General features: G+C 35.5%; 1 protein-coding gene across 1 annotated transcript in view; it reads right to left on the bottom strand.

Annotated features, from left to right (window-relative positions):
* myo15b (myosin XVB) overlaps window positions 1-12,784 on the bottom strand; it is a 176,896-nt gene that overhangs the window by 48,975 nt on the left and 115,137 nt on the right. The window contains exons 18-29 of the mRNA XM_088001092.1: window positions 10,054-10,116; window positions 9,896-9,953; window positions 7,813-7,937; window positions 6,744-6,839; window positions 6,417-6,652; window positions 5,237-5,406; window positions 5,090-5,162; window positions 4,791-4,979; window positions 4,130-4,239; window positions 2,416-2,483; window positions 2,113-2,197; window positions 1,599-1,631 (exon numbers count right to left, since the gene is read on the bottom strand). Coding sequence (XP_087857218.1) covers window positions 1,599-1,631; window positions 2,113-2,197; window positions 2,416-2,483; window positions 4,130-4,239; window positions 4,791-4,979; window positions 5,090-5,162; window positions 5,237-5,406; window positions 6,417-6,652; window positions 6,744-6,839; window positions 7,813-7,937; window positions 9,896-9,953; window positions 10,054-10,116 — 1,306 coding nt within the window. The remainder of the gene's footprint in view (window positions 1-1,598; window positions 1,632-2,112; window positions 2,198-2,415; window positions 2,484-4,129; window positions 4,240-4,790; window positions 4,980-5,089; window positions 5,163-5,236; window positions 5,407-6,416; window positions 6,653-6,743; window positions 6,840-7,812; window positions 7,938-9,895; window positions 9,954-10,053; window positions 10,117-12,784) is intronic.

Here is a 12,784-nt window from a genome sequence, read left to right as displayed (position 1 = left end):
TATCTCATTATTGACTAAACTATTTCATAATAATTGTATAGTAATCTTATAAGTATGACTTAGCCATCCTAAATAATACCATATTGTAATGGTGCAGTGCAAGGTTGCAGAGCAAGTTAGCGAGTTAACTTCTTTGACTTGAAGTAGTACTATACAAGGCGCCCTTTTGTGATGCTACCTAATTACAAAACCAAGAGTTACTTTGACAATGACCTAAAATAATAGTCTTATTTTTCACTGCCAAAGCTAATTCTTTTGCAGTCTTATTGACGGGAGATTCTTCCAAATCTCGCAAAATTACAAGAATCAAAGCTATTTCTGATGTAATGTTCAATGGTGTTAGAAACAGCCATTTCTTTCTACCAAGCCTAACTTGCCTCATCCTCAGAATGTCAGGGAGCCAATTAAAGTTATCTCACAATAATTACATAGCTCATTATTATGACTTAGCTATCTCATCTCATAATGAGATACGAGTTGTTTTTTTCTTTCATCAGAGTGCTGGAATGGGATTTCATACCAACAAGTAGATCCTACGTACTGTACATGTGCCAAAGTTATGAAAGCGGATTGAACTTTGGTTAACCTTATGTGATCCTATGTGGTATTATATTATTCAAAATAGGAATAACTGTCACATTATCTTTTCCTAATCCCTGTGGACCCCTGTTTATTTTTAGTGTTTTTAACATTTCTGGCCATATCTCAGCTAGTTTGTAATATACTGAACACTAACCAGCACTTAAAGCTTACAGTACATCCTCATCCATCCACATCCAGCTACTGTTTGTTTAGTCGCACATTTACAGGCAGTCTCCAGAGGTTGAATCAAAATTTAAAAGGTGTTTTAGTTATAAAAAAAAATAACAGCTTAATGCTTATTAAACCGTAGAAAAGAAATGGTTTAAATGTCTGAAAGTGTGAAAATTTTGAATATTAAACTGTCCAATCAGCAATATGCATATCCTTCTAATATTTATTCCACAATTTCAACTAAAAATATTGCTATGCTTGCTAAACCTTGTCAATGTTGTTACATTTTACTTCCTTATTTTTTTACTTTACTTTCTTAGAGGAATAACATAATACTCCAGTTTGTATTCTATTTTATATCTTGTTTATTTTGAAAGTTTAATGGTAAACTTTTTCCTTTCTGAATAGATGTGTCTATGTTTTGGTGTTTGGCGAAGACTTTGAGCTCATCAGCAAAGTACCAGTGGAAACGTGCAGAAAGACAGTCAGCATTTTAAGAAGTGCTTGCTTACTATGATAAGAAATATTGTTCCATTGACAATTGTGTTTTACCAAAAAATATCATCCAGGAATTTATTGATGAGACTGCAAAACAAAGAAAACAGTCTATGAAAGATGTGTGAAATTTAATCAAGGGCTTGCTTCCAGTTTGGTCCTATTAAAGATCAGTTTATGGTTCCAATTTTATGCATAATCTGTGATGGAGCTGGATGTTGTGGCCGTATACTTCAGAAAAACTTTGAGTCAACAGTGTAAAACATCCTTGACAATTATCCATGATACTGTATCGACATAATGGGTAAAATATAATTCCTTCAGAGAGCAATATCATCCTAATCACTTACCCATGGGATAGGTTGGCATTGTCATAGGCATCCCTGAAAAACAAAGTATCCATTTCTAATTTAGCAACATTTATCTCAAACTCATTGTAAAATAACTACAATTCTCTTAATGAAAAGTCAACTACTTATTTCCATTTTCAACGATGAATTCTATTAGTTAATTGATCAATCCTCAATCTGGGTCCTCACTCTGATTTTCTAATCTTCATTTTTTTAGTTTGCCTATTTGACTATATAGTTTAAAAGCTGCTCTGTCAACAAATCAAGCTCATATTTGTGGCCAAGAAAGTTTTATCAGTTTTAATTCAAAATTTAATCTTAAATAATACAACATACTTATGCTGTAAAATAATCTTTCATGCAAACTCACTCATTTGAGTAAGCATACATTCAGACATGCCTAAAATATTGACTATAAATTGAAAAATAGACATTTCTAAGTATCTAATGAATTGCATATATTTATTATGATGCAGATGATCTGTACAATGCTTAATTACAAAAAATACATTACCAACTCCAAACATTCCAGGCTGCATAGGTCCAATTCCCCCTTTTCCTCTCATCCTGCGGTTTAACATGGCTACTCTGTCCATTTCCTACACATGAACACATTCAGTTTAATGTTTTAATGTTAAAGTTGTAACAGGGTGGAAACTCTAAAAAAAATCACAAATAAGGAGGAACATTGTGGCAGGGAAACCTAAATAATACAAAGATTTGACATGTAGCAGGACTGAGTGAGCTTGTGCCACAATAAGCACACAATAAGCTTGCCTTCAGCTAATTAGGAAGAAAGAGTGAAGACGTAACTAACCGCAGGTCCTTGGTCTAGTACAGAGTCAAACAAGTCATCAACATAGGTCTCCATCTGTCTGCTCCGCCCTGCAGACAGATAGGAATATAAATGAGAAAGCGCCAGACAGAATCAGAAACAGTATTTTGATTTATTTTTGGTAGTATATTGCTTAATTAGATTTGTTTAGATGTTTGGACCACATCGCCCTGTTGAGACCTACTGTCTACCTAACCTGGTATGGCAAGACCTTTTGATCAAAATTTAATACAGAGGACTGTATGGCAAGAATAAATAGACACTATTTTCAGATAAAAGGTAAAATAATATTGTTGAAGTGCCATGGGTTTGTTGAGACCACATCTAATACTTAGAATAAATATATCTTACAAACCATAACAGTAAATAACTTATCACTTATTTATGTTTTTAATTAGATTTGATACATTTATTTCTTCAATATTATTTTTCATGTCAGTGTTAATGTCATGAGGCTGACGACTCCATGACACTTTCAGTTTGACTCATTAGGATTTGATTAAGAACCAGATTTGTTCTTTGTAATTTCTGTCCAGTAAAACTATTAATCTATAAATCAGTAGACAGATCTATATAAAGATATAATCCATGTTTCTGTCTCATATTTGTATGGCATTAAAAGGACCTGGAACTTTTGTTTTTCCACTGAAAACTCTGGTTTGCACAATAAATGCCATGTGGGTGAAATTTTATGGATGATATTCTGATGTCCCATTCTTCTGAAGGCAGCACAGAGCTGCACCACCAGAAACTCACAGAAACACTGAAGAGAAGAAGAGTTCTGATTAATGTAGTTACAGTTCTATCCATGTTTTAATGTTGCAGAGCTCAGTCGTTTTGCAAATAGATCAAAGTTTAAACTGGCATTGTTGTATATCTTTTATCTGGTCATTTTGTGGAATATTTACCAACTAGAAAATGGCACAGAACAAGAATATTTTTTCCACTCTGATTGGCTGCTGTTAAGCCTACCAATTTTAAGTTGAATGTCCATTCATTGCATTTTTCATAGCCACCTGTGAAAATAATTTCTATTCCCATGGCTTTTTTGTTCTCTGGGAAATTATTTTTGATGATAAATGATAAATACAGAAACAAGCATAAGAATCAAAACACCTACAATAGTGATAGTAATATTAATAATAAAATAATAGTCAGTGCAAAGTAGCCTACAAATTCTTTGGTGGGGGGCGGTGAGGGACCTGGATAAAGGCTAGGGGGGCGCTGGCCCAAAAAAGGTTGAGAAACACTGCTATAGAGAGTGATGTCTGGATCTCTCTTTAGGCTGCTGCCTTCACAGCCTCTTTAGGCTGTGAAGGCCTAAAGAGGCTGTGAAGGCAGCATGTATGAAAATGGTCCATGAAAATGGACGGATGAATGGAAACAGATTGCAAATACAATTCCTAAATGGATTTGGGAAATAGAATGGGAAGCTATGTACACTTATTTTCTTTAATTAAGGAACAGCATGTAAATCTGTGTAAATAGTTTACACTTACGGAATGGCATTTATTACAACTTTTTATTTTGTCCCCAAGTATCTATTCAATTCCATTCAATTCAGTTTATTAATATTAACACTGATTTGCAACAATTTTCTCAAGGCACTTTACAAAAAAATGCCATTAGATGCCATTTCATGAATCTAAAAGTGATGAAATTAGGATGTGTAAATATGTTGGCAATTAACACATACGATCTTGTGGATACTCTCTTCCCCAAAGGTTTCCGTCAAAAGGCGGCAGTCTGGGAGCTTGAGTGGAAGGTGCTGGTGGGATGAAATCATCAAAATCAGCAGACGGAATTCTGAAAAGACACAGACACAGAAGATAACATTTAAAGAACACTGCTAAAATGTACTCTAAACCCTGCAGTTGATAAAAGTACATTGCTAAGTATACTAACTCTGATTTTGCTGGATGAGGGATTTTATTACTGTAAAAATTCAATGTAGTTTGGTTTCCTTTGTTTTATTTTGTTTTTATCTTTGATATTTTATGACCAAATTAACATGACTGTAGCTTACAAACCCATTCAATAAGTTAGAATGTTATTTCAGTGTTATTTTATCTAAGTAACTCAGTTCACTAAATGAAGCAAATATGATTATGCTGAAGCCTTTATTTTAATCAATTATGATAATGTTCTGCTTACAGCTAATTAACGATTTAGGATAATATTAAATCAGAACAATAAAAAAAACTTTTTAATACAGAAATGTGAACTAAATAAACACGTTTAATACCTGCTTAAAGGTTGTCATCTTCAAAAGGTATTGCTAGATATGAAATGAACTTGTTTGTCCTATAAGGGTCAAAGAAAAGTTCTGAAAATAACAGTGCTTCACACTGTTTTACCTCTCTTCTTGGTTGCTAAATAAGTAGTCAGACTGCACAGAGGAGGGTGTCCCTGGTGCTATGGGAACTTCAGCTTCAGCTTCAGCTCCAGCCAGCAGATCCATGACAAAGTCTGAGCCTGCAAGGTCTGACCACCCTTCATCTGTAGCAAGAGAAACTGACCAACCTTGCACAGCCTCGGTCACCCCTCTTAAGTTACAACACCATACAGAGGGGGAGAAAATCAAGAATGAATAAAATACGGAACAATGCAAAATAAGGCAGTTTTTACAAATATGTTTTAAGAACAACATGGCTACCTGTAATAAAGAAGCCAAGAGGCCAGCTGCTCTCCTGTTGTCCATGACTCCACTTCAGTTGTCAATGTCTCATCTGATGTCAGAGGAGACTTTGTTTTAAATTGATCCTTCCCTTTTAGGTTCTGCTTAGATTTTTTTTTATCTTACCATTGAACGTGTTTACTTCCAGAAGCATTGTTCCTTTCCTCTGATTGGATGTCCACTCCAGTTGTGTGGGTGGATAGATGCGGGCAGTGGGGCCTGGGAGCTGCAGAGAGGTCAGCAGCTTGTGTTGGCATAGTGAACGATACTCTGCTGGACCATGGTCAGACACATACCTACAAGGAAAATAGGCACACATTTAAAGAAAGCAGTATAAACAAGTAATCTAGTATCTGTTGTATCTGACACAGACTATAGCAGATTAAGCAGCATTTTCACCAGATATGGGAGATCAAACAAGACAAATATGAGATGTTAGTGTGTTTTTTGCAAAGATATTCTAGCTTATTTTAAAATAGACTATATAAACAGGTTGTTTCCTTAGAATTGCATGCTCTCTATCTCTTTATCAACTATTCCTTATTTTGAATTTTGCCTGCATCTTAGACCTTTTCAATCTAGGGTAATTTGTTTTTCATTGTCAAAGTTTTGAAGATGCTGAGATTTTTGCTGCAGATCCCTCTTCCCTTGTGGCAAACAATTATTATAATTAAAATGGTATGCACCAGCCATATAATTTTAATTAAAGTAAATATAAACAAATAAGACTCCATTATTATTAAGAAAATAAACAAAAACAATTCTGTTTAGTATGCATGACAAAACAGTCCATGTATCTTTTGTTCAGTTGGTTTTAATTGATAATCAAAAATAGAAAAATTAAAAATGACTTATTTCATGTGAGATTCCAAAAATGCAATAAATCAATGTCTTTGTATTTTTGACTTTATCCTTACATCAAAGATCAAACATTTATAAAACGTGTTGATGGTGAGACACTTTTGTAGCGTGTCTGGTGCGGAGGGAGCGCATTCTGAGGAATATAATCCCACTGCTCAGAACTCAAGTCAGAGTCTTGACTTCTGATCGCTTTAATTTAAGAATTGTTCCCTGATTGTTTCCTGATCATTGTTTATTTGTAGCTAATGGGGCTACAACCTGTGGTGTTTGTTGGTGTGGAGAAAAAGTGGCACGTATGTGGATGGGTGTTCAGTTACTGAATGTTACACAAGCATGATCATTTTAATAAATGACATCTAAAAGTAGATTATGACAGGAAATTTTTGACCTATCTGTCAAAATGACGGACAACAAAAAAGCAGATAATCTGAAGTGTAGCACCTACTTGAGCAATGCTTTGTCCAGTGTTGGTGAAGGTGTGAAAGCACTCAGGCAGCCGGCCAGCAGGAGCCATCCCCTCAGACTGTCCTGTTCCTCCTTTTTGTCCAATGTGTGGTACACTAACTGAACAAGGATCTCATCCCTCAAGGCTGGCTGTTTTTGGCCTTTCTCCACTATATAGTTACCTAACACCTGCTCCTGCCAGATGGTAATATCTGATTCAGCTAAAAATCGCAAGATCTGTGGAGAGGGATGCAAAATGGTGAAGATGGATTGATGGGATGACAGTTGACAGCACACAAAAAGAGAGAACATCCAAACATCCTCATACCAGTTTGTTTATCTCCAAGGCCACTCTGGAATATTCAGGTTCCAAAGGCATGAGAGGTCTCTGAAGTGGGTATCCCTGAGGCTGGCTCCATGTATCCTGAGGGCAACATACAGTGAGAAAATCTAGTTGAATACATTAAATGTATATTTTTTCATCCTAGGAACATGTCTGTATGTATTTTCTATGTATTTATTCTCAACTTTCACCCCTTAAAACATGATGACTTTTTTTTTTACCACCATCAGAATCAATGGTATGAACAATGAGGAGACAGTTCACAATGTTTTTTTTAAAGTGAAATAAATGAAGCTTGATAACACTTTCACTTCCTTTAAAAGACATTTGATCACAATTTTTTGTACATATTTTATTTAAAATCTAAGAAAGTATAGATTTTTATTAAAGCCTAAAATTCAGTCTTTCCTATGAAGTACTGTACAACTCTCCCAAATAGCTGTGCCATCATTATAAAAAGAATATTTCTTGTTGTAGACATGCTTAGTTCTGATCTGTACTGGCACAGAAGCAAATTGTATAAATCTGAATTCATTTCCTTTTGCACACATCTTCTTCTAGCAGTAGAATCTACTACTTGCGAATGAAACTTCCTGATTGTGCAGGGTAAAAACTATTTCAGTCAACAGTATTTAAGAATTGGATTATGACATTACTACCTTCTTTGATGAATACGTTATGGTAAAGAACAACAACAACAACAAAAAACAAAAAAACAAAAAAAAGAACACACACAGCACAAGAAATAAAAACTTCTAGATCACAGATTTTAGGCAGTTTCAGTACAAACAGCAAGAGACATTAAATGTAAATGCAAAAATCAGACCATAAAAACCAGTGCAGACCATATTTGTAAAAATATGCATAATTTAAAAGCAGATTTGGGAAGAGGGGCAGAGCAATACTCAGTAGAAGACTTCTGACCTATTGGTTTTTTTGATCCATATGATCTTGAGAAGTATTGCAAAATCTAGGTTCATTTTTATGTTACATAGTAAATCAAGAAGAAGAGGAGGCATTAAAAACGTTGTCAGTGTAATTAGTGGGAACAAACCTTTAATGTGGACTTGGCAAAGCGAGAGAATGGATATCTGTCAATGTCTTGAGGAAGGCTCAGCTTATGTTTCGCCTTCACCTGTGGAGGTGCAACTTCTGTAATCTGTGATCCGTGGTGGCCCCCTAGTGGAAAAACACAGCAATTATAGAAAAATTAAAAATGACTTATTTCATATGAGATTCCAAAGATGCAATACATCAATGTCTTTGTATTTTTAACTTTATCCTAACATCAAAAATCAAAGATTTATAAAATGTTTGATTTATTTGTTATATAAAAAGAAACCCTTCAAATGGTTAGAACTACTTAGAGAGCAGTGGTTCCCAAACTTTTTCTTCTGGGCCCACCCAGTGGTTTCCAAAATTTTTTTGACCCCCTCCCTCCCCCCCACCACCCCTTATAGATTACAAATAGCTGTCTGGTTGAACAACGTGTGTGTGGGAGGGGAAAGGACAAAATTAATGTACATAGCTGGACATAGACAACAATATCGGTAACCTACAGGCTGCTTGTTAAGCTTAAGGTGCTGTATTGATATTAACTAGCTAGTCATCCTTTAGCTAGCATTACCTGCATCCAACAGCTTTACTCAACTCAGTCGGTTCGCTTGGGGGAAAAACTGTGAAAAGTTCTTTGTGTTTTGCTGGTTTGCTGCCATGATTCTAACACACCTGCAGCAGCAGCAGGTCTCCTTCACTGCCGCACAGGTGTAAACCCAGCGCCCAGCGCGAGCGTCATAGCGCTCATGTTGCGTTTAAAGGTGGCTCGGAAAAACAGGTTACCACATGTTAACAACGGAATAAACAGTTTTAACTGCTGATAAAAGTAACAGAGGACACAGATATGGAAGTGTGGAATCCCCTACTGTATCAAATTGACATAGGAATAACAGAGTTGGCCATTCTAAGGTAAAAACCGAGCGCATTACAGTGTTCATGGTTTTTTTTCATCCAGATGGCTTCCTGCGCCGCCCCCCCACCCCCCTGCAATGGCACGGCGCCCCCCCTAGGGAGCGCGCCCCACAGTTTGGGAACCTCTGTTATAGAGGATATGCAGAATGCAAAGGGTCTGACCCAGAGTTACAAATCTGGATGTACAGGTAAAATTCTCAGTGGACAGACTGTGTTTTTCCAGTCCATAGAGGGTTTAAACCAGTGAAGGCAGGCCAGGCTGTTGCACATAGAGGCCCAGCCAAAGATGGTGTTAATGTATGCCATGTGACCCAAACCAGCCTATCATGCAGCACCAGAAATGAAAATCTGCAGAGGCAGATTTACATTTGCCAAAAGAGTCTCTAGCTGTAATAGATCACTATGTTACTGAGAGAATCCTCAGTAACATAGTGATCTGAGAAATAGATGGATTTAGTAAACAGATGTACCACAGAGGAAAAAATACTAAAAGGGGAAACACTGGGAAATAAAGTTAACTAATGTAATAATTTCATACTCATGTAAGTACTCACGTATTATGCAAATACGTTCTTTACAAATACCATGCTACTATGTCACAGAAATGTGATGCTTTTTGGCTACGTGGACTCTTTAGCAGCCTCTGAAGTCAAGAGCTGAGGGTTACTAAGGCTCTCTCCACACTATAGCCTGGAATACTTCTTTTCTCTCTCTGGCAAATATGAAGTGAGGATTTTTAAAATCCCTTCAAACTCTTTTGATAATGCAGTTTGATATCAGAAATGGCCATTATTACAGTAGACAACAAAAAGCATTTAAAAATACATGTTTTAGCAATTATAGGGCTCTGACTATATTTTACTGTGTATTCAAATGATTAGCAAAGTAGTAAAAAGTAATAATTCCAGCCATACTATTTGTTCAGGTTTTACTAACATCAGTGACTCTTTAAAGGAATAAAAGAACAAACTGAGCAAATGTAGAAAAATGAATAAAGAGACAAGAAACAATCTAAATACAGTGTAATGGTAAGAATCTTCAATTAAGATTTTCTGATTAATAGGATCACCTTGCTTGGTGTGATTTCCTGTGATGTTATATGAACCCTATACAACAGGTGCACAATGTTGTTTAAAATCATTTTTCAAATAGCTTTTTTCAAAACTTACCTGCTGCACTGCGGAGTCTGGCGGACAGCTCAGCAGGTATCTCTAACATCCCTACATCCTAAACAAAATATAATGTCTTTTTATCAAAGTTAAAAATAAAAAACTTGGAGAAGAAATAAGTAAAGCAGAGAAATAATTTGCTCCTATTATCCTCTTACCATCCCTGACGAGATGAGCTTTGTCTTTTTAGCTGTTTTAACTTTGTTCTTCTTGTGTAATTCCTGAAATCAACAAGCATGAATCTTCAATTTGTAATCCTGAATCCTAATCCTCGTTTAATGTTCTTCATCTCAGACTTGCTGCTCATCCACTGTAGGACTCCTTATGTGTGGGATTGTATTGTTTGCGTTCTTTTAGTGATCTTTGTCCCCAATAACTGTCCGAGGAGTGTTTTCTATCATACCTATTCTTAGATACAGCTCCTGTTATATACTTCTGTTACACCCATAATGCTATGGCCCCTCCTCACGCAATGAGATACACAGTTCCAAAAGTCCAGCATTGCTGTCATTCTATCAGAACATTTACAAGTGACAGAAAGAACACTATGCAATGTGTGAGGGTAGCTCCAGCAAATATCAATATTGGTTTTATCCTGAGTTTACACGAAGTTTGTACATTCGAAAAAGTACAAATTTTACTTTGTACAAAGTACAACAGCAGTGCTTTAACTGCTCTTAATATTGATGCATAATTCAGTATTTGCATAGTGTAACATAAAATTCATAAAAGATTAAGACATGGGTGTGTGCTCCTATTGATGAGAAAACAAATATTATATAATGTTTCCACTAAATGAACACAAAGGTTGCTTTGTTATTTCTGAGGTTGCTTTCAGAAAAACAACACACATCAAACCAAAACCATGTTTTATCAATCAGAGCAGACAAACTGATTGTCAGGTTCTAATTTTATAATATTGGAATTACATGGCATGGGAAAGAAAGAATAATTCAGAAAGAAGAAGAGAGAACACTAAGAAAGAAAAAAGGAAGGACAAAAGCAATTATAATACATAAAATAATTATGTGTATTTATTTTGTAAAATCTACTATACAAAAGTTATTTTTCATCGAAAATAACTTTTTGAATAAATTGTGTTATTCTTGTAAACAATCTACAAAGAACTTTTAACTCTATTAATCGATCCATTGTATGTTTATTTTAGCTGCCTCTTACCAATAATTTATGGATTTATTATTATTATCATCACTATTATTACTTGTTGTTTTAATTTCTTCACACGCTGACAACATCATTCAGTGCACCATTATTGCTTATACACTCTTTCACACATGCCCTGGCTCCAGAGTGTGACCCTGGTGACCCGCATCTGGGTGAGGGAACACTGTCTCCAATGGTTGTATTCATCATAAGGGGTCTTTGGGCTGCACTTTGTCTGATCCCTCATCTTGTGTGACCCTACCAGGGGCACAAGCCCCTGACAGCATAGCTCCTAGAATCACTGGGACATTCAAACCCCTCCACCATGATAAGGTGGCAGCCCGAGGAGAGGCAATAAAAGATATTGCATATTGTAATTAATCGAAGTATACTTTGTTGGCTTCACATCAGATCCACCAAATTTCTTCAAGATTAATTCTAGAATTACCATATCAAAACTGACCTTTCATTTTGCTATAGGTCAGTTTTGATATGGTAATTCTGGAATTATCATATACAGCTATACATTGGTAAACTCCATTAAAAAGAAATATAAACTAACTGCATTATGAGTTGTCAAAGGGCAACATTAACCTCCGAAAACATATCAAGAAAGCATCTCACTATTCTGTGGTGGAAAACAATGAGTCAAAATAGCTGCTTCTGTCTCACAATCTGAAGAAATGAAGATCTGCATGGGATAAGACTCAGTAGGGACAGAAACTACAGTTGTCTTCAAACAAATTATCCAAATCAAGAAAATTGTCGTTATTTGTCCTAAAACTTGGAGACACATGTTCTTAATCATTTTTATGCATTATTCATATTAGGTGTACAGTCTGTAAAGCCTGTATAAAACTGAACCAAAAATATAGCAACACCATTTATTTCTACTAGAGACAGAAAACTATAAATAACACTCCTAAATCAACAAAGCACTGTTATTACATTTTGAGATGTAACACCCTCAAATGACATCAGTGAATGCTGTCGCCAAAGATCACGTTACTGAGCTTCAAGAGCTGACTAAGGCTCTTAGCTCAGAGTTCAAGTCTCATAAAACGATAAGGAAACCTCAAAACCTGACTGGTAAAACTGAAGCTAAATGACATATGGTTAAAGATATTAACCTGATTTAGCTACTTAAAACACATTGAAACAGATTTAAAGAATGTATCAAACCTTGATGAGAAGAAAAAAAAAGAGTCACAGAGAGAAAGGAAATCCTTTTCAGTGTCTTGAAATCTGATGAAGACAAGTCTCTTCCTTATTAACCTCGAGTGTATACAGTAAAATTGCTGAAATAAAAGAAAAAAACATGCTGAAAATATTTCATGTGCATATCAATGACAAAACAAAGAATAAAGCACCCTACCTGGTGAAACTGTGAAGCCAGACACCATATGGGCAGGTTTTAAAGAACAGAAGGAGAGAGGCAGTGCTGCTTCAAATTTCACCATGCCAGGTTAAAGTCCAAGATGAGAGTGTAGCTGAGTGTGTAGTCAGGGTGTGTATGCACACACAGGTAACATGATTAATGTAAGATAAGAATGATAGTTAAAAGAAATAGATTAGTTTTTAAAAGGAAGTTGTTACCAAAGATTAAACATATGAGTTTAACACACCCTCATGGAAAAACCCTTGATGTTAATCATATTTTACTGGAATATATAAAGATAAAAAAAATATCTAATTGAGTCAAATTTTCACCCAGGCTATTCAAAT

This window comes from Poecilia mexicana, unplaced genomic scaffold (assembly GCF_051168715.1).
Source record: "Poecilia mexicana isolate PSO_F unplaced genomic scaffold, ASM5116871v1 scaffold_19, whole genome shotgun sequence".
NCBI lineage: Eukaryota > Metazoa > Chordata > Actinopteri > Cyprinodontiformes > Poeciliidae > Poecilia > Poecilia mexicana.
Note: the sequence above shows the minus strand (reverse complement) of the source record. Positions and strands in the feature narration are given on the sequence as shown.